General features: G+C 37.4%; 1 protein-coding gene across 4 annotated transcripts in view; it reads right to left on the bottom strand.

Annotated features, from left to right (window-relative positions):
* Positions 1 to 27,028, bottom strand: part of DENND4C (DENN domain containing 4C) — a 123,050-nt gene extending 96,022 nt beyond the window's left edge. For all 4 annotated transcript variants that reach the window (XM_020967297.2, XM_020967298.2, XM_020967300.2 and 1 more), the window contains exons 1-5: positions 26,939 to 27,028; positions 10,711 to 11,032; positions 3,036 to 3,288; positions 2,156 to 2,225; positions 285 to 454 (exon numbers count right to left, since the gene is read on the bottom strand). In XM_020967297.2, the coding sequence (XP_020822956.1) occupies positions 285 to 454; positions 2,156 to 2,225; positions 3,036 to 3,288; positions 10,711 to 11,015 (798 nt within the window). In that variant the 5' untranslated portion in view covers positions 11,016 to 11,032; positions 26,939 to 27,028. The remainder of the gene's footprint in view (positions 1 to 284; positions 455 to 2,155; positions 2,226 to 3,035; positions 3,289 to 10,710; positions 11,033 to 26,938) is intronic.
* Between the last annotated feature and the right edge of the window lie 240 nt (positions 27,029 to 27,268).

Here is a 27,268-nt window from a genome sequence, read left to right as displayed (position 1 = left end):
ACAATAACACAGGACCCTGACATAAGTAACTCTATGTAAATTGATGCTTTAAAGTGCTAATCTAGAAAGCTTTCTTCTTTTAGCTCTTGAAATACTTCCTATGCAATCTTATTTGCATTAATAACGTAATGAACTAAGTCAATCACTATATGGCCAAATTAATGCTTATTTTAAAAATTAAGTACTTTTTATTTTCTACATTAATAATCAAAAAGAAAACAAAAAATAGATCAATTGAGATCTTGAAAAACTTTTATAACAAAGATTATTATTTTAATATATACCTTTTCTGCAGAAGAAGCTGTCAGAACAAAAGTTGAAAAAACTGGAAGTGGGTATTTGGTTTGGGGATCCCAGCATTCAATAGTAGCTCCCATAGGAAGGCAGAAGAGAGGTACAGATTCTGAGAGTGGAAAAGATTCATAGTCTTCTTCTGGATATCTAAAAATTAACCCTTTGGGGGGGAGGTAAAAAAACAAATTTAAATTATTAGTATCTTTAAAGGGTACAAAACTCAGTTTAGGAAAAGCAGATCTACAGCTTCAGACAAAGGTATACATACGAAACATCAAAATCAAGTACCAAATTAACTTATGAAAATTAAGAAATTTAGCATTAGTCCCTTCAGCATCCTATTAACCACGAATGAAAAGTTCAATAACATATACCAACTTTTTTGGACATAGCCATTTTTTAAAAAAGGGAATTTGTTTTGCTTAACTGCATATTCATTTAAGACACTGGCCCAGATAACCAGTAAATTTTACAGTAATACAGCCGCATATTATTACTAAAGGGAAGAATGGTAGGAAATATTTAGAAAAACTTTCCACCTAGTTGAGTACAAAATACATATGGCCCTTTCCTCCCCAACCTGGGTGGGGAGGATAATGAAAAATTACTCCACCAGAAGCCAGATTAAATAAACACTGCTAGACACTCCTCTGAGTTCATTTGGGAAAACTTCAAACAGAAATTGTGTAAAAACAAGGGCACCAAACACAGAACGCTTCAGAGCAGTCGGGGAAGAAAACATCACAGACTGAATAGCGGCCATTTCCTCCTACCCTGCTGTTATCACTAGTAACCTTCAGAATATCTAATACAAAATCTCTTCGTGAGGCCTGGTATATCTAAAGGCCAAGAGCTAGACAACAACTTGCTACTGACTCATTAAAGATTTTCCTGGCATTAAAATTTTTAAAAATACAGCAACAAAAGCCTAGATTCTAATATGGTTTTGCTCTTGAAATCTGAACATAAAGTAGGTTTATGAGGTTAATTTTTAAAATGCAGTTGTTTTTTAAAGGTAAAAGAAAGCCTAATAATAATCAAGGTAAAGAGAGAACAGTTTAAGAATTAAAGTTAAGAATTAAAATAAAAATCACATCAATATGAATATTAACTGCTACCTGAAAAATTTACTTTTTTTCTCAATCATATGAACTAGTTTGATCTTTAATACTATTTTCTGAAAGAATCGTGCATACTCAATGATATGATTACTTCTTTTCACCATACGATAGTTTGAATTTGTTCTATTTTGCAACTGGATCATAACTGTATTTTCTGTTCTAATCTCATGATGTCAATGGGAAAGAGAAGTTACATTTTAAAAATCTTTACAAGCCACGACATTTCATTATATAGTTAATACAACACTGAGAGATGTTTTAATTACTTCTTGGTGGAAAAGTTTCTCAAGCCATTATTCCCACCCCATCTCTCCCTTGACCCCGCTCCAATGGCTGGGGTGGTTTATAATGGAAGAAAGGAAATCTATTTTTTATGGAAAATAAAAGTATGGTTACAAATCAAAGAAATAAACATAAGGAGTAAAATTATAAGCTGACCTCCAAAATACAATATGACAATAAACAATTCTCAATTTGCACAAAAAGATAGATATTTTAATTTAATGAAGTAGGAAAAAACCAAGACTTTAACCACACAGTCTCACTATGAAAGATCTTATTTAATAAACATTTAAGAAGAAAATGTTTAATGTACTCTGTAGAGACTTTTATTTTTTAAGCATTATTTCAAACAAAAAACATAATACAAAGGATCATTTGATGAGGAAACATTTCTCTTGTGCTGAGATATTAATGTGTGCCAATAAACATACTAAAGGGACAGTTTAAAAATAACTTACCAGCTTTATATGCTATTGAATTAGAAGCAGGTACAGACTTCTTGTAACACAGATACACATTGGAACCCCACTATAAAACATAAGTTCAATTTCACAAAAATCAAATAGCAGAAAAACAAATTCAGAATTTATTAGATGTTCTAGAAATCCTAGTTATGATGTCAGAGTAGCGATTTCAAAATCACGTACATGTAAACACCAAGACTACCAAACTTAAAATAACAACACACAAAAGTGAAAATTCTAACTGGGGGGAAAGGAAGTGGGAAAATGTATACAAATTCCACTTCCCTCAAAATGACCTAATTTGAAGGTTGGAGAAATAAACATTTGAGGTCAGAACCTTAAGGAACTGGTATAATCAGAGAGTACCCAAAGAAGAAAACACAGAGACTGGAGTCACCAATAAAAAGTTAAGTTTGGAGGAGAAGCCCTCCTTGTTCAAGCTGTTCTTATTAAGTGTTTGGCTGGCTAGCCAGTATTCATTAGAAATCTAGCCCAACTATAAATTGAGGTTTGAGAGCTCTCAAAGAACATTTTGATGCTTAAAACTGGGGAGAGGGAGGAGCAGAGAAGACTCCCTGAAACAATTCTCCTGCTACTTGTTCAGCCTCTGCTACCTCTACCAAATCTACAATTTCCTTGCGTTAATGTAATTTAGGCAATATAGGAAATGCCAACAATTGAGATTACTCAGTTTACTTAGAAGACAGACCCTTTAAGTGGTAACATGACCAAAAATAGTAAAAATTTAAAAGCTGAATATAATATAAAGTAAAATGCACGGAGAAGAGGATTTTTGTACCCCCAAGTCTTCCAATACTATGTCCCCCCTTTTTTGTAAAAATACAACTTGTATATCAACCAAGTTTTTTCTTACCATTCCACAGTTTAAATTCTTGTCAACTTTGCAAAATGTATGAGGAGGAGTTTCTCCTTTACTAGTTACAATAACACAGATATCTGTTACTGCCAAGGAATTCTGAGGTCGTATTGGAGGAGCCCTTCGATAAGTGATAAAGATTCTTTGTGAATTTGTTGAACTATTGTTGACGTTGGCACAGCGACCATAGGGTGTGGCTTGGATCACTTCACAACCTGAAATAAGTCGTTCTTTCCCTTCATATAATACTCTGTAATAGAAAGGAGGAAAATTATATTTACCTTTTATTATTTGCCTACACAGATGCACAAGTTGTTTCTTAACTGAAATTGCAAACTAAAACCAAGTATAAGCGTCTGGATCAATGGAATTTTGATTAATATCTCAAATGCTAGGAAAGAATTTTAAAAGGTAATAAAAATGGTTCAAAAGATTAACTCAGAAATATTTTTAAATTGTATGTTCAAATGAACTCAGTAACTAAAGCTGAAAACCGTGTTCCCATGGGCATACCTCTCTGTCTGTCAGACACAGACACAGACACAGACACACACACACCCTCCAGTCTTATCAGCAGCCTATTGGATATAGCCAAATCAAGGTACTATAGACATCTCAAGTTCAACATACCAAAATGAAGCTCATTCTCTTCCCCACCATCCCTCCCTGTACCAACTAAGTCTATCTCTCCTCTAAATTTCCTTATTTATTTCTCTTGGCTCCTGTTAAAAAACTTCAGTTTGCTTTAACTCTTCCTTTTCCCTCTCATCTTCAATAATCCATCTGTTGCCAATCCCTGACAATTTTACCTTGACAATATCACTTATCTGTCCCTTCCTTTCTAATATCTCTCACATCTGTCCTTCTTCACATGGCCAACACCCTTATTCACTTCTTCCCTTGAAATATCAAAAGAGTCTCCGAAATGGATCCCCAGTTTTCAGCCTCTCTCTTCTCTGATATATCTTCTCTGATAGCTGTCAAAATAATCTTCCTAAAAGAGCTGCTCTTGGGGCAGCTAGGTTGTACAGTGGATAGAGCATCGGCCCTGGAGTCAAGAAGACCTGAGTTCAAATCTGACCTCAGACACATAATACTAACTAGCTGTGTGACTCTAGGCAAGTCAGTTAATCCCAATTGCCTCATAAAAAAAAAAAAAAGGTTAAAAAAAAGAGTGGGTCTCAAGCTTTTTGGAATCAAGATCCATTTACACTCCTAAAAAATTATCGAAAACCTTTATACCTATTGATATTTATCATATTAGAAATTTTAAAAATTTTAGTATTATTAGGAAAATAGTTTTGACTTTATGTCCCTCTTGAAAGGGTCTTGGGCATTCCCAGAGGTCACTGAATCACACTTTTGAGACCCACTGTCCTAAAGCAAAAGTCAAACAATGTATGTCATTCTCCAGCTCAAAACCTCTAGTGGTCATCTACTAGCTCAAGGAGAAAAATAAAAGCTTCAGAGGTTAATAATTAAACAATTAAAACCTTCACAACTTGGCCATATACCAGGCTCATTATTGTACTTTCCAGGCAAAAAGATCTACCTGCTTTTCTCAAAGTCAACATCGTTATCTCCTACCTCTGGTTTTCACAGAGGCTACCTCTCATGCCTGGAATACTCCTTTTTTGTCTTCATCTGGTACAATCCCTAGTTTTTTCCTTTAAGGCTAAGGTCAAAAACCACCTTTTCCAACAGCTTATCTTAATGTCCCCTCTCCTTCCTCAAACTGTCATATTTATCTTTATCCATTTAATGTTGTCTCTCCCAAGGAAAACCTAAGGTCCTTGAGGAGCTTTTTTTATGTGCAGTTCCATATATACATATATAAAGAATTTAACCATTTGTTAGACTGGATTATAATCCTGGCACCCACTTGTACCCAGCACTCAGTAAGTTCTGGGTTTACAAAAAAGAGGTAAAAGAAACTCCCACCCTTTAGAAGCTCACAGTCTAATGGGGGAGACAACATGAAAACATCAGTGTTCAAAAAATATATCAATAGGATAAATTGGAAATAATTAAGATACAAGATGCACTAGAATTAAGAGAAGTTGGGAAAGGCTTCGTATAGAAGAAGGGATTTTAGTTGAGTTTAAAGAAGCCAGAGAAGGAAGCAGGTTGAACTGAGGTGGGAGAGTGCAGAATGTTCCAGGCATGGGGAACAGACAGAAAAAGTCCTGGAAGCCAAGAGATAAATAGTCTTGCTCATGGAATAGCTGGGAGGCCAGCATCATTGGGTTGAAGAGTACCTGTTGGAGAGTAAGGTGTAAGAAGACTGAAAAGGTAGGGGCTAGGTTATGCAGGACTTTGAATGCTAAACAGAATATTTTGTATTTCCTTCTGGAGGCAATAGGGAACCACAGGAATTTAACAAATATCAAACCTAGTCAACTGACAAACACTGAGTGTTTACTTATGAGTCAGATACTGCTGATTTCCTCTGTAAAATTTTACATAGGATCCTAACTGTCCTTTCTCTAAACCCTTTAAATTTGTTTTCTCAAAATTTAGGGTACATTAGGACACAGCAGGAAATTAAGACACAATAGGAAAGGTCTTCCCTTCCTATTGTATCACAAACTCTTGAAAGGAATGGTCACTTCCCTCAAGATTCCCATCATTTTTACTTCAACAATCAGTTCTGCCTTGTTGGGGAGAATAAGATCCAGTAAGCAATCAATCTCTTTTTGCTACTCTGCCTTCTGAAGGATGAAATAACCATTAAGGCAATTCAGGAAGTTATTAGCTGCTCTCCTTTTGATGGAGATTTCCAAAGAGATATCTAGATAACACAGAAAGGTACACACATTTGGTCAGCTAGAAAGGGCTATGTGAAAATGAATTATTTACATGCTAATGTTTTCATAGAAAAGAATTGGAAATAAAGTGGGTGCCCATTAATTCAGGAATGGCTGGATAAATCATTTCATATGAATATAATAGATTTCTTGGAAGGGAGGTGACAGAAAGAGGTAAGCAATAAGACATACATTTTCAGATCCCACAAACGTATAAATGTGTTTTGCTTAACTATACTTATTTTTTTTTACAAGGAAGAGCAATAGTGATGGTGATTAAAGAAGAGTCCCAATGATATTATAAAAATACACACAAAGGAGCAAAAGGAAGTTCAGAATGGACAAAGACAAGCTGGACAGAAAAGTGCTGGTACTGTCTTTTTAAATTTGAAATTAACAGGTTTATAAATAGTAAAGATTCAGTTTTATGGGTAACCCTCTTTTTCTGTTCTTTATATGTGGAAAAGTTTCTCTGTTGATGTTTGTTAAGAAATGATAATATTAAAGCAACTTAAGATTCTTAGAAAGATATATTAAAAAGAAACCTGTTCAAAAAACTTTATGATCACAAACAGGTTACCCCTCCTCATCTCACTCCCCTACCTCAGAAAAAAGTTTATTATGTTTGCAAATAGTTGATCACTTTGATGGAGAAAATTCAATACACAAATCCAAGTTTAACAAAGATTCCTATGGGCATGGTGAATCCATCCAGATGCTCTTGTTGGAGATGACATTATCCTAAACACTGAAGAGGGTCCTGGAAGAAAGCTGTAACTATTCAAAATATTCTGGCCTCATCATCCAAACAATAAAGACCAAGTGAAGAATGTTGATTACTCCAATTATAACATCTAAAGAGAGTGCCCAGACCAGCCATCTCTCCATTTTCTACCAGGATGCACTCTGGACTTTTTCACCATGCTCTAGAACCCTCTTCATCTTGGAAGATCACTTTAGTCCTGGAACTTACTGCAGAAGTACCCTCTCTCCTCTATTTGGGGGGCTCTTCTCAGAACTCCCATTTAATGAAAGAACTCAGACCAGCCATTTCTTTATTTCTGACGAGGCTACACTTCTGTGGAGTACCTCCTTCCCACCTCCCTCAGCTTTTTAGTTTCTTTTTATGCATGGCCTTCCCTAAAGGACTGACTTTTTTTTTTTGTACTTGTATTCCCAGTGCTTAGCATGCTGCCTGGCAAACAGCAAGCATTTAATAAATGCTTACTGACTGACAGGCATTTAAGATGGATAACCCATAGAGCTTTTCCTTCAGTATCATCATCTAAGATAAAACAGTACAAATGAGCCATCAGTTAAACCCAGAGCTCTTTTATTCTTCTCTTTAAGCAGCTCCTTACTCTCTGGACTTTTCTCCACCATGACACAGCAGCAGACTCACCCTGGAAGTTTACTCTGTGACTGTGCAGGTTCAAATACTATCTCCTGTTCCTGCCTAATCTCCAACCTTGGAAGGGAAAAGGAGCAGTGAAACAGGGCCTCTCATCTGACAGACCACCTGATTGTGTGTGCTGGCTTCCTGCCTGATTTCAAGCCTTTTCTGTGAGGAGTGGTGCCTCTACTCTATGAACATTGTCACAGCTGGTTTTTCCCTAAACACCTTAGTGATTCTGAACCTCTGTAGACAATCATGTAAATGCCATTCTCTATCCTCCTTAACCCTCTCACCCCAAATCCCAACCAAACTCCATGAATTCCCTCCATGCTGCCCCCCTGGAACACCTGTCCCACAATTAAAAAAATTCCATTTCATTCTAAGTCATTACCTTTTCTATTCTTTTCATCTTCTGGCAATCAATGAAACCTTGCTCCTCCGGATCACACAGCCTCCCTGGTCTCCCTTCTGAGAACAATAGTTACACCTTTACTCATTCTCCTTTGCTCACTGATCAAGGAGGGGAAGTTGGAATAATCCTGGCTCCCTAATGCCACTTCAAGATTCTCTCCCTACCGCCATCACTCAATAACTTGTCCTTTGAGATTTATACTATTTATTTGTACCACTCAATCAAATTCACACTGTATAGACCTTGCATAGTAAACTTATGTGACAACATTGACAAGATTCAGAGACAAGATTCACATAGGAAGGGCAGGCATGAACGAGTTGCAACACGGAGGGGACATCCAAATCTTTGAGATTATAGCTCCCTAGATTCATATACAATTTGTATATACTTTTTAGTTGCTCATATTGTTTCTCCTGAAAAATGTGAGCTCCTTGAGGACAAGAATTGCTTCATTTGTGTCTCTATATTCCTAGCACAGAATCTAGACCCACACAAAATGATTAATAAATGGTTGTCTGATAAAAAAAAATCATTCTTTCTCAGCAACACAAGGATCTAAGACATCTCCAAAGGCCTAATGATGGAAAATGCTATCCACATCCAAAGAAAGAACGATGGAGTCTGAATGCAGATCAAAGCATACTATTTGCTCTTTTTTTTTTGTTTCTGTTGTGTTTTGTCTCTTCTTTCTGGTGGTTCCTTCTATTGGTTCTAATCCTTACTTACAACATCACTAATGTGAAAATATTATTTAATAGGAATGTATATGTATAGCCTATATCAGACTGCATGCCATCTTGGGAAGGGAGGTGTGGAGGGAGAGGGAGAAAAATTTAAAACTCAAAATCTTATGGAAGTGATTGTTGATAAATCAAAACAAATTAATTTTAAAAAGATCATTTTCATTGTATCAAATTAAAAAGCATTTATATATTCAAAATCAATGCAACCAGAAGAAATGAAATTGTAGAATGGGGAAAAATGTTAGCACCATACCCTCTAATGAAAGTATGATATCCAGCTTAGTTACTTTGTATAATTCTAAATTATTTTCACAATGATCAGATCAGTTCGCAACACTGTCAGTATTGAATGGATCATTTTGACCATATTCTATTACCCCCTCCAACACTGACTTTTATGATATTTGCCTGTTTGAATGTGAGATAAAACCTTGTAGAAACATGAAAAATACAAGGAGATGTGAGCTAGACAAATGTACAATTAATTAGGTGAATTGAGTACTAGTTGAATGGCTGAACCTCAAGAGTAGTCAGTAAGAATTACCTAGAAGGATGTCTCTAGTAAAGTGCAGCAGGGATCTGTCCTCGGTACTATCCTGTTTTAACACGTTTATCAATGACATGAATAAAACATTGATGACATATTTACCCATTTTGCAGATAACATAAAGGTGGGAAGAACAGCTAATAAACAAGATGACAGGATCCAAAAAGATCTTGACAAGCTACAATGTTAGGCCTAAGTTAATAAGATGAAATTTAATAAAGATAAATGAGAAGTCAAATGCTTAGATGCAACATAACCAGTTTCACAAGTGTAAGATAGGAGACGTATGGCTAAATGGAAGTTTATCTGAAAAAGAGCTGGGGAGTTTTAGTGGGTTATAAGCTCACTGTGGTTGGCTGCAACATGGCAGTCAAAAAGAAGCTATTAATATCTTAGGTTATATTAAAAGGAATATAGTGTCCAGACCTAGAGAAACAATAGCTCTACTGTACTCTGATCTGATGGATCCCTAAGTATAGTGTATGTTCACCTCTGAATATCACAGTTTGGGAAGGACACTGAGAAGCCAGAGTTTCCAAAGAAAAGTGAGACAATTAAGAACCCGGGACTATGCTATGTGAAAAGTGGAGGGGCAGCTAGGTGGCACAGTGGATAGAACACTGGCCTTGGGGTCAGAAGGACCTGAGTTCAAATCCGACCTCAGACACATAATACTTCCCAGCTGTGTGACTCTGGGCAAGTCACTTAACCCCAATTGCCTCACTTTAAAAAAAAAAGGCAGAAGGAATCTGAGGGTATTTCCAGCCTGAAGAAGCAAAACTTGGAGGGACAATATGATAGGTAACTGTATCTGAAAAGCTATATCACCAAAAGAGGGATTAGAGTTCTTCTACTTGGACCTTGTGGGCATAACTCATAACAATGACTGAGGTTTGATGTAAGAGAAAAATTTCTTAACAATAAGAGTTATCCAAAAGTGAAATGTGTTGCCTGGGGAAATAGTAGGTTTTTCTCTCACTTGGACTCTTCAAGCAGAGGCTGAATAATCACTCTTTAGGTATGTTGTAAAGAGAATTCTTATTCAGACTAGCCTAGATGATAATCGTGTTCCCTTCTAATTCTTAAGATGCTGTGACTGATTTAATCCCAAGCGCCAAACAGATCACATGCAAAAATACCATTTTTCAAAAGGTTACTTCTGATAAGTGAATTCAGGGCTTTCACTATGTCTCTAACATCCATTACTTACTTGAGTACGTGTCACATTCCTTCATCCCCCCCCTAAAATCTAAGTGTCTTAAGGCTGTGATGACTTCATTTTTGTCTCTGTCCTAACACCCAGGATAATACCTTACACATAACAGGTGACACATGCATCAATGAACTGCAATCAACTTAAGCATCTCCTTCAAGATATAATGTTAGTTATCAGAGCTTCTGGTTTCTTCACATTCAATGAATACTTGTTATCCTTTTTGGCCTAAAAGTCTGGTGACTACTACCAAGAAAGGAATCACATTTCCTATTTCAATAACATTACTCATCACAAAGACAGACAATAGTTTAATGACCAAAACAGAAAATAAAAGAAAGAGAATAAAATTTGGTAGAGAAATGTGGTATTTTACTCATTTGGTTCTAAAATGCAATTCAAATAAATAACACTGCAAGAAGTATTTAATAATTTCTCCTATTAACCTTAGTCAACTGAAAATCCATTTTTTCAGACTACCACCAAAGCACATAACAATATCATAAAATCATTTAAGTTTATATTTACTAGATAAATAATAAATAACTCACCCAATGTCTGTGAGAGGTGGTTTGTCTCTTCCTCTCTTGTAGCACAGGAAAAGCTCTGGACTTTTCAAACTTCCATAATTCAAATTTGCTTGGAGAGCTGATGGAGTAGCTTCAACACAGGTGAAACCTTCAGGGACTGTTTCCCCTGCTGACTTGATAATAACAGCAATGTCTGTAATTGGAGCTTTGGGTCCAGTTGATTTTGTGTCTAAACGGTTTATTTCTTGATCCAAAATGGTAGATGTATCAGTGAGGCCTGCCACTACAAAGTAGTCAATTACTCTCGGACCTTTGTCTTCTAGCATGACTGCTATTCTACTGTCTAGAAGAAAAAGAAAAGGCGACTGGGTAAATCCATGATTTATCTTGTTTCAGATTTTGTTTAAAAAAAAAGTTAAACTTAAAATAAGCCAATGACTAGAAAACAGGCTTTTCACAGCTCAACCTGAAAGTTGTCATCACAGAAAAAGGATTTAATTAACAGTGGTCTGTCTAGCTTTTTATTTGTTTGATTTTTAGACATTGGATAGAAATAAAACGTAAAGGTTCAGAATCACTCTGGTGACAACTGTTTAGCCACTGACAAGCAAAAGTATATTTAAAGGCAAGCACACAAACTATCAGACAGGATAATCCCAAAACAACCTGCTGCAACCCACTAGCAAAAAAATGTCTGAAATGTCTGGGAACCAAGATGGCAGAATAAAGGAAGCATTCCAGCAAAACCCTCCCAACACTCCCTCCAAACAATTTTAAAATAATGCGCCAAATCAAATTCTGGAGTGCAGAGCCAACAAAAAGTCAGAGTAAGACATTTTTGCAGCCCAAACAACTTAAGAGGTCAGCAAGAAAGGTCCATGACATTGCAGTCAGGGCCAGCTTGGAAATCACATGGCAGCCAGACATGGTAAAGAGATTAGACGGAATCCCTGTGCTCACATTGGGTGCAGGACCAGGAGCTGTTTGGAAACTTCAATGCCCATACCCAATACAGTGTCACAGTTCCAGGGAGAGAAGAGTACCTGTGGACAAAAGGGAGCAGGGACCTGATCACAGTTCCTAGGTGGAAAGGAGTGTTAGCAGGTGCAATACAGCAGAGCCTTTACCTCGGTAAAGATCAGAGGGCAGACAAGGAGAGTAGTGACCACACCTCTCTCTTCCTGAAGCATACTACCTTGGAAGCACTGAAAATTTTTAGACCCCTAGAACTAGTGGTGAATACAACAGGACCAAAAAGTCTGCAGCTTGAAACATTCCCGCTGCCCCCTCTCCCCCCAAGGTGAGCAGTGACCAATTTTAACATAAAGTTCAAAGTCAAGAAACAGGCTTACAAAATGAGCAAATAACATAATAAGAACTTGCAAATTAAAAAGTTACTATAGTGACAGGGAAGATCAAGACACAAACTCAGAAGACAGTGTAAAAACAGCAACAAGCAAAACCTCAAGTCAAAAATGCAGATTGGACACAAGCCCAACAAGAATTCCTAGAACTAAAAAAAAAGACCAAAAACATGATTTTAAAAAACAAAGAAGAGTGGCAGGAAAAAAATTGGAAAAAGAAACGATACAAGAAAATTATTTAAAAATTAATAGCTTGGTAAAAAGAGGCACACATTAAAAAAAACACTGAAGAAAATAACTTAAAAATAGGGAGAGAAAGAAAGAAAGAAAAAAGAAAGAAAGAAAGAAAGAAAGAAAGAAAGAAAGAAAGAAAGAAAGAAAGAAAATTAGAAATGGGCAAGTAGAAGCTAATAACGCCATTGGGCATCAAGAAACAATCAAAGTGAAAAGAACGAAAAATAGAAGAAAATGTGAAATCTCATTAGAAAAATGACTGCCCTAGAAAATAGATTAAGGAAAGACAATTTAAGAATTATCAAACTACCTGAAAGAAATAATCAAAAACAAGAACCTAGACAGCACATTTCAAGAAACTAGAAAGCTTCCCTAATATCTTAGAATAAGAGAGTAAAACAGAAATTGAAAGAATCCATTGATCACCTCTTGAAAAAGATCCCAAAATGAATATTATAGCCAAATTCTAAAGCTTCTAGGTCAAACAGAAAATAACTAAAAGCAACAAGAAAGAAATCAGTACCATGGAGCCACATTCAGGACCAGACAAAATGTAGCAGCTACCACATTAAAGAAGTGGAGAGCTAAGTATGTGATATTCTGGAAGGCAAAGGAGCTAGGATTACAACCAAAAATAACCTATCCAGCAAAACTGAGTATAACATTTCAAGAGAATAATGGACATTTGATGAAATAGAAAACTTTGAGGCATGCCAGATGAAAAGAGCTGAATAGAAAATTTGAAATTTGAAATTAAAACACAAGACTCAAGAAAAGCATAAAAAGAAAAACATGAAAGAGAAATTACAAGGGATTTAATAAAGTTAAACTGTTTATACTCCTATGTAGGAAGATAATACATATATCTCCTAAGAACTTTATCATTATTAATGTAATTAAAGGTACTTGTGAGTTATATTGGAATGACCTCAAAATAAAAGGGGAGGGGATGAGAAAGAGGATTGCAGTGGAAGAAGGGGAAGGGGAGAGGGAATGGAAAATTATTTCACATAATAGAGGCACACAAGAAAGTCTTTTTATACTGGAAGGGAAAATGGGAAGGGGGAAGTGAGCAACTCTTGAACCTCCTTCTTGTCTGAAACTGGCTCAAAGATACAATACACACACACACACACACACACACACACACACACTCACTCTCTCTCTCTCTCTCTCTCTCTCTCTCTCTCTCTCTCTCTCTCTCTCTCTCTCTCTCTCTCTTCCCCCCACCCCCTCTCTTTCCCCCTCTCTGTCTTGTCCAACAGTGATGTAGGAGGGGAAGTGACAAGAGTTGAGGGAGGAAGGGAAGGAAGTAATAAGAGGGAGGGCAGATTAAGGGATGCAGAGGTCAGAAGCAAATATTAAGGAGGGACGAGGTAAAAAAATATATAAAAAGAAAGATAAACAGAAGAAAATAGAATGGAGGGAAATACACTGTTAGCAATCATAATTATTAATGTGAATGGGATGAACTCACTCACAGAATGGAAGTGGAGCAGAATGGATTAGAAATCAGAATCCGACAACATGTTATTTATAAGAAACACACTTGTAACAGAAAGACAAATACAGAGTTAGAAGCTGGAGCAGAATCTATTATGCTTCTGCTGAAGTAAAAAAGTAAAGGTAGCAATCATGACCTCAGACAAAGTGAAAGCAAAAACAGACCTAACTAAAAGAGAACCGGAGAAACTACATTTTGCTAAGAGGTACCACAGACAATGAAATGATATCAATACTACATGGCACAGCATCCAAACTCTTAAGAGTTAAATGAGCGACAGGAAGAAACTGACAGTAAAACTATACTGGAGGGGGGTCATGGGGTGGGGACTTCAATTTTCACTTCTCAGAACTAGATAAATCTAAACATAAAATAAATGAAAAAATTAAGAAGATGAATAGAATTTTAGAAAAGTTAGTTATAATAGACCTCTGAAGAAGGCTGAATGGGAATACTGACCATGTATTAGGACATAAAAACCTCATAAACAAATGCAGAAAAGTAGAAATATTAAATGTACCCTTTTCAGACCAAAACGCAATAAAAATTACACTAAAAAAAGGATTACGGAAAAGCAAATTAAAAATTAATTGGGAACTAAATAATTCAACTTTTAAAATGAATATGTCAAAGAACAAATTAGAAACAATAAATAATTTCATTGAATATAATGACAACAATGAGACAACAAAAATCTGAGGGATGCAGCCAAAGCAACACTTATGGGAAAATTTTTATTTCTAAAGGCTTACATCAATTTTAAAAAAAAGAGAGAGAAAGAAGGGGCAGCTAGGTGGCACAGAGGATAGAACACCAGCCCTGGAGTCAGAAGGACCTGAGTTCAAATCTGGTCTCAGACACATTAATACTTCCTAGCTATGTGACTGGGCAAGTCACTTAATCCCAATTGCCTCACTAAACAAACAAACAAACAAAAATATGAGCTAACCAATCCACTCCAAATTTAGGCTAACTTCCACTGAGCTTCCAGAAGTGCACAAAAATCTTTTTACTCATCTCTTCATTATTATTTTATTCTCTACAACAGCTGTTGTTTTCTTCTTACACCCTACAACTTCACCCCCTTCCTCCCTCAATGTTTTTCATCTTCTCATACCATCTCCACTGGGCCATCATAAGGATGAAGCCTTTCTTCTCCCTATCTACCAGAACCTTGGATTTTTCCCCTGCAGCTACCCTGGGTTCAGAGAGGCCAGCTTTGGCCTTATCTGACATTTCCATACCAAGCCCAGCCAAGTGCATCCTCTCCCTATCCTGCCCTTCAAGTGTAGTCTTCTGCCATATGAATATCAATTCCTTGAGGGCAGAGACTGTCTAGCTTGTATACATTTCTATCTACAGAACTTAACACAATGACTGCCATATAGCAAGCACTTAAAAAAGCTCTACCTATCTACTAAAAAGACTGTGGCCTTCAACTCACCTCCTGGGCTCCTCTTCATCCATGTTCTCATTTATCCCCCCCTTCTTTTCTCCAGTTCTTAACTATCATTCTTTCTACTCTAATAAAATGATAACGTCTTTCTATCTGTTCTCTCAATCTTATCAACCATTTCCATTATAGTCTTGCTTAATTTATCAGTCCATCTCTTCCTCTCTGCTGGTCCCTTTCCCTTAACCTACAAACATGCTGTGTTTGCCCTCTACAATATCCTCCAAAAAACCCTCACCATCTTGCTTGTTTTCAAAGGTTTGAAAAGAGTATTTTACACTCACTTCTCCACTATTTCCCATCCATTTATTTGACTCCTTGAAATCAGTCTTCTGATTCCACCATTCTACTGAAACTGCTCTCTCCAAAGCCAACAATGACTCCATCACTAAATCCAATAACCATTTTTCTGCCAATATTATCCATGACCTTTCTGTATTTGCCATTGTACACTGTCCCCTCTCAACAGCTTCCCTTCACGCCGCTTCTAACAGTGTAATAATAACAATAATAGCTAACATTTGTATATAGTGCTTACTATCATGGTTCTCTTACCTCAGACATTTCCTATCTTTGCTGTCCCTTATAAGTGAGTAACCCACTTGCAACCTAATCTACTCAAAAGCCTTTATTCACTCCCACTATCTAGTGAAATAAAGTATAAATTCCTAATCCTGGAATTCAAGGCCTTCTATAATCTGTCTTTAACCTTCTTTTCCCGACATAACTCCTGCACTACATTCCAGTCAAACTAGATCATTCACTAACCCCTCCATTCCCCAATGTTCATGTTGCCATATCCCAAAACCATACCTTTGTTCACACTACTCCTCCATGCTTAGAATACAATTCTCTAGCCATCTCAAAAAGTCAAAATGGTGATGTAGTGGAAAGAGTACTGAACTTAATAGTGGTGCAATCATAAACCTCTTTGAGACTCAGCTCGTTTGCAAGATGAGATAATGTATGTAAAGTAATTTGCAAGCCTTAAAGTACAAATAATAATATTAATAATATCTGTCAAAGTCTTCTGTCAAGTCCCAACTTGGCTGCTACCTCTTCCACTCAGCCTTCCTTGAACTGCCCAGGTGAAAGTGATCTTTCCCTCAAATTTTTCACAGTACTTTGTCTAAACCTCTCTTTTACATTTCTCATTTCGTCTTGTGTATTTCATTCCCCCATTACTCTACTACATGTACCTTAAAAGTAAGCTGTATGTTGTTTCTATGTTTCTGTCCTTGCAAATAAAATCCAAATCATTCAGTGTACTAAGTGCAAGACATTGTGTTAGGCACTGAGAAATTTTTTATGATAAAGAATATCTGTTTTCAAAGGGCTGACATTTCAAAGAAGAAGGAATAAACACAAACTTGCTTTAAAAGTTTTATTAAAAAAAACCTCAAATACAAACAAAATAAGAAATAAATCCCCAAATAAAACAAAATTCCAACTATTTACATTTGAAAGACTAATAAAGACCAATAGCTTATTTGTTTACTCTGCCCTCTAAACTAACAAAAATTGATAGATAATTTACTTCGACCCCTTTCAACATCCTGTCTATGTATTTATAAAATCTTAGCTTTTCCTTTAACCAGTATATTATGTTTTTCTAATTTCTTTCCTTTATATCAATTCACCTCTTTTCAAACATCTCCATACTTATATTACTATACAGTACATAAAATAATTTATTAAATTTGACAATCCTTTTAAGCCATTCCCTGACATATAAGCAGTATCTGATTTTTCATGATTATAAATAAAGCACCTTATGAATGTTCCTAGACAAACATATTTTTGTTTGGGAATTTTAAGGGAATCAGGGAATGAATGGGACAATCAAATTACAAGAGTCAGGGAGAAAAGACAGAACAGACAACCTGCATTCTTACCAGAGCAGAAAACCTCTAGTACATTAGAAGATCTCTACCAAAGAATACATACAAGATTGGGAAATATAACAAAATATGGGTTGCAATCTGCATTAATAAGAGTACACACATAGTGTAAATCCTAGATTTAAAAATAGGTAACACTTAAGACTATAATCCTAGTAGTAAACAGGATAGGGATGGGGACTGAACCTGTGATTTCACTGATATAGGGAACTCCCAGGTGAGCAAACGTCCTCTAGCAAAGCAGGTTAACACCCTCTTAGCAATTTTTATAGTCTTAGAGAGTTTCTTACTAGCAGACTAGAAGGTTAAATTGCCCAGGGGTCACACAGCCAGGATGTGTTAGAAGTAAGACCTGTCAAGGACTATTAAGGGGTCCTCTGAAGTTTGTTTTTTTTAAAGTTGCCCTATTTTTTCAGAAACACTGAACTCAGAGCATATAGGAGGCCCCGAATATGTCAAGGACAAACACCCCCCCCAGCTGACATAATTTGTTGTGTGCATCACAAACTGGACTCCCTGTGTGTCAAGACAGCACCAGTCAGTCTGCACAAGGCTGAGAAACGGCTTGTGCAGCTGGGACCCTCAGGTTGTTACTGAGACTTCTTATCCTTTCCCTCTGCATCCTCTCATGGATGCAATCATCTCTATAAAGATGACTCTAGATGAATATATTCAGCTTTAACTTCTCTCCTGACAACCAGCTCCCATTATCACAAACTACCAATCAGATATCTCAAATTGGATGCTCCATTAGCATCTCAAATTCAACCTGTCGAAAACAAATCCTTACCTTTCCTTTCCAAACATAAGCCTCTTCTGAAATTTCTTGCTTCTACTGAAGACATTATCATCTTTCCAGTCTCCCAGATTTACAGCTTCAAAATCTTCCTCAACTCTTCATTCATCTTCTCATCCAACTTATCTACTCAGCTGGCAAATCTTTTTGTTTGTACCTCTATTACATCTCCTATCTGTCCCCTTTCAACTACTCATATAGACACCACTCTTAGTTCACTCTTTTGAACTTCAAGTCCTCATCACCTATTCCTGGACTTATTTATATAAAGAGCCTCTTAACTGGTCTCCCAAACTTAAGTGTCTCCCCTCTCCAAAACAACCTCAGGAAAGGCAAAGCTTATTTTCCTTAAGTCTCTAATACTGGGAATGTACAACCTTCACCCTTCTACTTCACACATACTCCACCTTTTTACATTAATGATTCTCAAACTTTTTGTCTCTGCACCCCTTTACACTCTTAAATTATTGAGGATCCCAAAGAACTTATTTATGAGGGTTATATTTATTGATATTTACTATATTAAAAATTAAAACTTCTCAGTTTAATTTACTGATTCATTTTAAAATAAAAACTCATTACATGTTAACATACATACTTTTATGAAAAATAACCATATTTTTCAAAACAAATATTTGGGTTGAAGAAGTTTTTAAATGTTTTTGCAAATCATTTTAATGTCTAGCTTAATAGAAGACTGCTGGATTCACCTGTTTCTGCACTTAATCTGTTGCAAAATGGTATTCTGGTTGAAGGATGTCAAGAAAATAGTTGGAAGAGGTAGAAGTATTTTGATAGCCTTATATTCTTCTTTGATACTACATCAAAATTTGACAAGTGGTAGTTTCTTAAAGATTAGCTGAAATGTGGAATCTGAAATCATAGCAATGAATTTTCTATACCGTTACACTAAAATTCATTAGTCTATCTTGCAATCTGAATAGACCTTTTACCTATGCATGATTTTTTTAATATCATGGCACTGGTCATACAGAAAATACTGGTTCACTGAGTTGTGCAAATTTTCCAAACGTTAAAATATTGCAATATTTTTAAAAAAATCAAATTCATTAATATCACCAACAATCTCCTCAGAAAAATCTTGGGAAAGTTTGGGAAACTGTCAAGCTCACAGGGGCAAATACAAGTTTTCCAAAATCCTAATTTTTCCTTGAGAACTCTACTTTCATCAATGGCAACAAATATGGTTAGTTGTTTTCCCTGAAATGACATACTCACTTCATTCACTTGTGAGAAAATGCTAAACACCTACGTTTGAAAAGGCATAGTATGTCTGTTCTTTCAAGTAAAAATGATATTCCAGGAAAAAAATCTGCTAGATCGGCTTGCAACTGAAAAGTCACAATAGTGATTTTCATAATACTTTTCATAGTGACTTCCCATTGTACTTTGGAGTATAGGAGAAATATATTATACAAACATTCCCATTCCCATTATCACAGAGAATATTAAAAAGACATCCTCAAGGGTATAGATCTAATAAAATTAATTATTTTTATTGCTTTACCAAGGACACCTGTAAGCAGCACTAGGCATGGTGGTGAGGAACATGACGTCAACTAGTATACTTTGATGCCTCCGCCTTGAGTCACATGAAGGAGCCAGTAGTTTTACCTACTATTGCTGTTGCATCATTGGTGCAAATGTCAACATTGTTGTTTTGGGAAACACCATGAGATTCAAAGGTTCAAAAAGTTTTTCAACACTTTAAACATTTTAGCATCACTTGTTTTTGATGCTAACAATTTGCATAAAAGAAAATTTTTGATGACTAGTTGGTGCTAATACCATACAAGGAAACAGCAAATCCAACCATATATGTGGGTTCATTCATTTGTAAGGCAGAAGTATAACTGAAGACAGGATAATAACCCAGTCTTCTGTTTGCAGCTAAAGTTTGAATTCTTAAGTCATGTAATCTCTGGAAAGCTCCACTGTACAGTCAGGAGAAAATAAAAGTAAAAAGGGTAAATAATATTTCAGTATTATTATGAAAATAGTTTTGACCTCACAGACCACCCCTGAAAAGGCCTTCGGGATTGGAAGGGAAGGGGCATTTTGGAGAACTGCTACTCTACATGAAGCCTTTCCTAAGCCTCCTATTCCTATCTAATAGTGCCTTCCCTCTAAAATCACCTTGTATTCATTCTTTATATACTGGTAGTATATATCTGGAGTTCACTGGTAGAATGTTAAGCTTCTTGAGGACAGGGGCAGCTTCATAAGTAAAAAATGCTTGTTGATTACTTATCCATAGAAGCCTGCAGGACAATGAGGTCTACACAATCAAGAAAGCTCCAAAATAGGAAGAGTAAAGAGATCTATGATATCTCACAAAACACAACAGGAAAGAGGGAGAAGGACTGGTTAATAAGACAAACATTTCTCCTTTAACCAGAAGGTCAAAAAGTAGGCTATTCCATAAGAATTAAAAAGTAAAAACAAAAAACCTAAAAGCAAGAATGAAGGCTATAGGTCTCCCTACTATGCTGTACAGGCTGTCCAACTACAAGATAGTCAAAGATCCTTTATTAATAGTTCCTAGAGAGCTGGTTTAAAAATAATTTTTCTCACTGATTTACAGTAAAAATTTTACAGGTGGTTTGTTTTCATTTCTGTTTAATCTTTAATTAATGATGACTCTAATACATAAGCTTTAAATAACTCTGTTCTTCACTTTCAAGTACTTAAAAGATTCTAAGGACTTTTTCTTTTAAAGCTTCATTACGTACAAATGGAAAAAACACTGGCTCTCAAATGAGAGGTCCTGAGTTCAAATCCCACCTCTGACACTTACTACCTGCATGACACTACCTAGGCTGGTCTCAATATCCCTGGACTTCAATTTCTTCCTCAATAAAATGGGCCATATGGACCACATAGCCTCTGAGACCTCTTCTAGCAATAAGATCAGGGGTTCTTAATTTTGTGTCATAAACCCTTCGGCAGTCTCGTGTACCCACCAAGCCCAAGATCTGTCCTACTTTAGACAGGAAGACCAAAATCACTATAATCTAGTAGTAACAACCACAGAAACTTCAAAAGAGTAATGAGTAAACAATATTTTGATATATGAGTAATTGTAATGTAATATGAAAATAATTGATTCCTATTGGTGACAAAGTCACAAGTTTTGCTAATACGACTGTGGTTTGTTGCCTACATTCAAAATTGAAGGCAATGACAAACTTCTGTTAGAGGCGAGTGAAAACAAAGATGTAACTTTTTTTCTTATACAACATGAAAGACCTACTAAAATCTATCCACAAATCCCTTCAGGATACAGTGACCCTAGGTTAAGAACACCTATTATAGATCTAGGTTTTTATGAATCCTGAAAGTTAAGGATGATTTGTTTTAAAATTCGGAATTTTCATGCAACAGATTTTCTTAAGACAAGATACACTACTCATACCTGCTGAAGTTTAAGTTCATAATTTTTTAAAACTCTAATTTAAAAAGATATCTCATGATATTTAAATTCTCAAGTAACCTTGTAAAGTAGGTAAGAATCATTTATCTTCCCATTCTAATGTTCAGTTAACAGTTGCAGAAATTTATAAAACAAACACTCTAAACAAATTAACAAGAAGGGAATAACAAATTCCTGTTTCCTCACTTTTCCTTATTATATCAACTCAATACAACAAACTATTAAAAATCTACACTAAGTACAAGATGCTGAGCTAGCAATTAAGGATACAAAAATTTAAAAATTAACAGTCCACATTCTCAGTAGTTTTATATTTAAATGAGGAGATGTTGCATATCTATATATGTGAGACTATAGCAATCAATCAATAAACATTGTACTTTGCCCTACTGATACAAAAAGACAGTTCCTGCCCTCAAGGAGTTTACAATGGGGGAGACAACATGCAAACAAACTTATGCAAAGCAAGCTATACACACACGACAAATAGGAAATAGTTAATAGTGGGAAGGCAGTAATGATACTATAATAACAACATTTATATACACTTGCTATGTGCCAGGCTGCACTGTGCAAAGTGCTTTACAATTATTATCTTATTTGATCCTCACAATAACCTTGGGGAATAGATGCTATTATTATCCCAATTTTACATACAGGGAAACTAAGGCAGACTTGCTTCAGGGTCATACAGCTATGAAGTTTCTCCAGCGGGATTTGAATTTAGGTCTTCCAGACTCCAGGCCAACTACTCTATCCACTGTGCTACCTAACTGCTCAGAATTAAGAGGGGTTGGGGCAGCTAGGTGGCACAGTGGATAGAGAGCACTGGCCCTGGATTCAGGAGGACCCGAGTTCAAATCCACCTCAGACACATAACACTTACTAGCTGTGTGACCCTGGGCAGGTCACTTAACCCCACTGCCTAAAAACAAAAAAAGAATTAAGAGGGGTGGGGGAAGGCTTCCAATAAAGATGTGGTTTTATATGGAACTTAAAGAAACCCAGGGAAGTCAGTAGGCAGACTGGAGGAAAAAGATCATTCCAGGCATGGGAAAAGTCAAAGAGAATTCAAGGAGCTGAGAAAGGGAGTGTTTGGTTTGTGGAATAGCCAGGAGGTCAGTATCATTGGATGGAAGAACACCTGGTGGAGAAGGTATAAGAAGACTAGAATAGAAAGGTAGGAGGGGCTAGGTTATAAAGGGCTCTGAATGCTAAATAGAGCATTTTATATTATTAGCTCCTAGAGGCAATAGGAAGCCAGGGGAGTTTACTAGGGGCAGGAGGTAACTGCCATGATCCCACCTGTTTTAGGAAAATCACTTGAGGGCTGCTAGGTGGCTCAATAGATAGAGCACTGGCGCCGAAGTCAGGAGGACCTGAATTCAAATCCAGCCTCAGTCCAAACAGTTGACAATAGCTGTGTGACCCTGGGTGAGTCACTTAACACCAGTCGCCTTAAAAAAAAAACTCTTGATCAGAGGTTGATTAGAGGATGGACTACAATAGTGATAGACTTGAGACAGACCCACAAGCAGGCTGCTGCAATAATCCAGACATGAGATGATGAGGCCCTGAACCAAGTGTGGTAATGTCAAATTAATTTGAAGAAGGAGAGTACAACTAATTTGGGGAATGAGGAAGAAGGGTCACAGAAAAGTTTCAAAGAGGATGTGGTACCTCACTCTTGACAGAAAAAAAGGATTCTTCTGAAAGACAGAAACAAGGGAGTACATTACAGGCAAAAAGAACAGCTTCTATGAATGCATGGAAGAAGATAGAATGCTATGTTCGTGGAAGAGCTAGTTCCATCTCATTGTAACAAAGAATGGATGAAGGAGACAAATGTGAAATAAGCCTAGAAAGATAAGTTGGAAACATGTGGAGGGTCTTCAATGCCAGAATGAAGAGTATGGCAATAAGAAATCATGGAATGTTTTTCAACAGGACAGCAGCACACAGGACACACAGCTGTGCCTCTGGAAGATCATTTTAGCTGCTGCCTAGGGGCCAAATTGAAGAGGGCAAAAAAACTGGGAAGAAAGCCAGTAAGAAGCTATGACAATAGTCCAAAAGAAAGGTGACAAGGGTGGTGGACTTGTTGAATGGAGTGAACAGGGATCATACATCCTAGAACTGGATCTAATCCAACCTCCTCCTTTTACAGTTGAGGAAGCTGAGACCTAGTATATTTAGTAGTAGTAGTAATAATAATATTTATAGTGATTTAAGGTATAAGAAAAAAAGCTCTCTTCACATATCACCTCATTTGATCTTCACAATGACTCTGAAATAGGTGCTTTTATCTTCATTTTACAGAGGAGGCCAGGGTCACAAAACTATTAAATCTCTGAGGTAGGCTTCAAACATTTGAAGTTTTCCTGACTCCAAGTCCAGCATTCTATCCACTAAAAATCATACATGTAGTAAACGTTAAAGATGGAATACAAAAATGCTGAAGAGGTAGGATCAGGAGTGGCAAATAGATATATATAAAGGGTAAAAGTAAAGAAGAATGACTCAAGTTACTAACATAAGAAACCAGGAGAATCAGGTCATCAAGTCGCAGATGTATCCTTGACGGTTTCCAATTGATGACATTCCACTTTAAATACAACCTTAAGAATTATATATGACTTATAGACTATACAACTAGACCACAAAAAAAGTTTACAAATCAACTGACTTCTAAATACTAGATGCTAAATTTCTAATTTCAAATAACATCCTAAAATTAAAATGATTTTGGAATTTCATACACCTGATGCTGAAGAACATAGGTCAACCATTTTCTAACTGCTGTTTGTTTTTTTAAATCAAATCACAAGATTTGATCTGTGGTATCTGAATTTATATACTAACCAGTTCTCATGCCAGGATTCTACATTTTAACTAAATCTACATCTACCTAGGACATGAATCCAATTTATTTCCAACGTATTGTTTGAAAGGTATGATTTACGTTCTTTTCATAAACAGCTGCGCTACAGTAAGTACAGAAAAACTTAAGAAAGCAAAATTCACAAAATTAAACTTTTCCACACAAGCAGCAATTCCATTTTCCAGATTAGAAAGGCCAACTGAGACAATATGCCTCTGACTCACCAGCTTTTTTCCCCCTTTACAGCATACACTTAAGACACACTGGCTGTACGTGGTACATGCAAAACCAATATTTATCTTGGCAGAAGGAAAACCCAATATAAACGTAATGTTTTGATCTTAACTGGAAGACATATAAAGGCCAGAGATGACATGCAAAATTTCTGATTTTATAAACTGTCTTTTACTCCAAATACTTACTGTATGTCTTTTCTAAAAAGTACTCCCATTTAAATCATTATTCGATAATGATTTCTCACAGTCTATATACTGCAGTTCTCTGTAACTTCAGAAATTCATGTTTCAAGAACTTCCACACTCCCACTCCACTGCTAAAAGCTCAAGTTTGCAACACATACAGCGGTTTACATATTAAACAGAAGCAAATGACTCCAACACAAAACTGCTTCCCACATTTCTAACAGCAGTTTTTATATTATCCAGAACAACTCTAAACTGCTTGAGCAAGTACTAAAACCAAGGTTCATTTGCTATTATGAGCCAGTCAGCAAAGCAATTCTATGACACAACAGACTGCACCCATTAATCCTAGCCAGGCATTTTGCAAACTTGTGACCTTGAGCTCTAAAAAGACTGATGGAAAAAGTATAGATGGGTTTTCTTCAAACAATTAAGACTAGTGGGAAAAAAGTCAAATAGATAAGTAGTAGAGTCTTCAGGCATAAGGGACAACCAAGTTGTGTAACTCAAACAGTAAATATAATTCTGATTTCAAAAAGTGTCAAACATCATGTCTGATTCTTTAACATATAAACAGACCATAGATAAACTGCTATAGTTTCTCAAAGCTATAAACACACCTCTTTCCATAAAACAGCTCAGAAGTGTTTAACAAGTATTTCAGTGCCTAAACTCCAAGCACTGTGCTAAGTATGTGGGCAACTGGGTGGCATAAAGAATGAAGTCAGGAAGGCCTAAGTTCAAATTCGACCTCAGATACTTACTAGCTGTGTGACCCTGGGCACTTAATCCTGTTTCTTCATCTGTAAATAGAGCTGGAGAAGGAAATGGCAAAACCACTCCAGTACCTTTGTCAAAAAACTAACAAACAAACCCATACAGGGTTAGGAAAAGTCAGACAAGACTGAAAATGACTAAATAAGTTCTAAGCACGAAGGACAAAGAAAGGCAAAAAAAGAGTTTCTGCTCTCCAGGAGCTCAAGGTCTAATGGAGCCATTGCTTAGCACACAAGAACACAATCAAGGATCTGTCTAGTACAAGCCCTAGCCTAGCCCTAATTCTCCCTTCCCTCCTCTCCTCATTAAATATTCCTTCATCTTCTAAAGAGAGAAGGGAAAGTCCAACTCCTAGAACAGGTTAGGAAAGAAAGATAGTTTAGAGGGAATGGCACAAAACTAAGTAAATCAATTAATCCCTCATCCTGGGCCACCTCTGACAGTTTTCTCTTTAGAGCAAACGTGAAACAGTGAAAAAGCCATGCCAAATGACGCTAACTTTCATAAACTTTCCGTCGTATTTCCACAAGAAACTAGTAACAACAGCTGACATTTATCAAGTACCAATCCCATCGACAGGTGGAAAAGACCCTGGAGGCCATCTCATTTTAGAGGTGACGAAATTTAGGCCTAAGGAGGTTAAGTGACTAGTACAAGGTCACCCAGGTAGCGGAATCTTCTTCATTTGAGCCTAACGACAACGCTGTCAGTATAACAATACTCATTTTACAGGAGAATACAAATGATTTAAGTATAAAGGTTCAGCGCCTTTTTCACAATACCACACTGCTTAATGAACTGCCTTACAATTCCGCTATGAGTATAAATGAGAGTTGCTTTTTTTTTTAAAGATGATGGAAATAAGTTACCCAGCTTTTCTGGCTAAGGGAAAGAACAGCCTGAAAGGGGGCGGGGCTTCTTGAGAGCAAAGCACCTTCCTACCTGCCTAACCCGGCAAAAAAGTTTATAGTTTTTAATTTTAAAAAAATGTAGTTAACATGTATTTATTATATCTCTTTATCGCTTTTCAACATGCCCGGAGTGGGATGGGACCAAGGCACCCCCTTCGCACAATGAAGCCCTAGGAAGGAGAACCAGGAAGAAGGCCTGCTCTGAGCTCACCTGCAACACCTTTCGCTCCCCCCCCAAAACACGCGCGCAGACACAGCCACCTCCCGCCCACCCGGCCGCCCCCGAGCGAGGGCGAGGCCGCCTCCCCCGCCCCCGGCCGCGGGGGCTCGGGGACGCCCGGGCCGGGGCGCCGAGGCCCTACGCACCGCTTCGCACGCCCAGCCGGCTACGGGGGCTCCCCGCGACGCCTCACCCTCCCCCCAGAACCGAAGAGGGGAGGACGAGCCTAGGACGCGGCTTCCGCCCGGGCGGCTTCCCTTTCACCTTGGGAGCGGAGACCGTGGCCGGGCGCGTCGGGCCCTCGGAAGCCCTGGACCGCCGACGGCACTCACCCTCCGCGTCCGGAGGCTCTCAGCGCTGCCCTGACTCGGCCCCCGTCAGAGACATAAAAGCTGGGGCTTCTCGGCCTGGGGACTGTCGGCTGGGCCCGGGACTGGCAGCCGCAGCCGCAGCAGCCGTAGTTACTGCGCCTGCGCCGCGAGGGCTTCGGCTCGCAGGACGCAGCTCCCGGGACCGGAGGGTTCCAGCTGGCAGCGAGGAGCCCGGCCGCGAGTCGGAAAGCCCCAGGCTGCGCCGGAGAGCCGTTTCATTCGCAACCGCCAGTCACGCGACGGGAGACATAGTTCGATTCGTTTATTTCCTTTTTTTCCCCCCTTTTTTCT

Source organism: Phascolarctos cinereus, unplaced genomic scaffold (genome assembly GCF_003287225.1).
Source record: "Phascolarctos cinereus isolate Bilbo 61053 unplaced genomic scaffold, phaCin_HiC Scaffold_4;HRSCAF=312, whole genome shotgun sequence".
NCBI classification, from domain to species: Eukaryota; Metazoa; Chordata; class Mammalia; order Diprotodontia; family Phascolarctidae; genus Phascolarctos; species Phascolarctos cinereus.
This window is presented reverse-complemented; position numbering and strand designations above follow the sequence as displayed.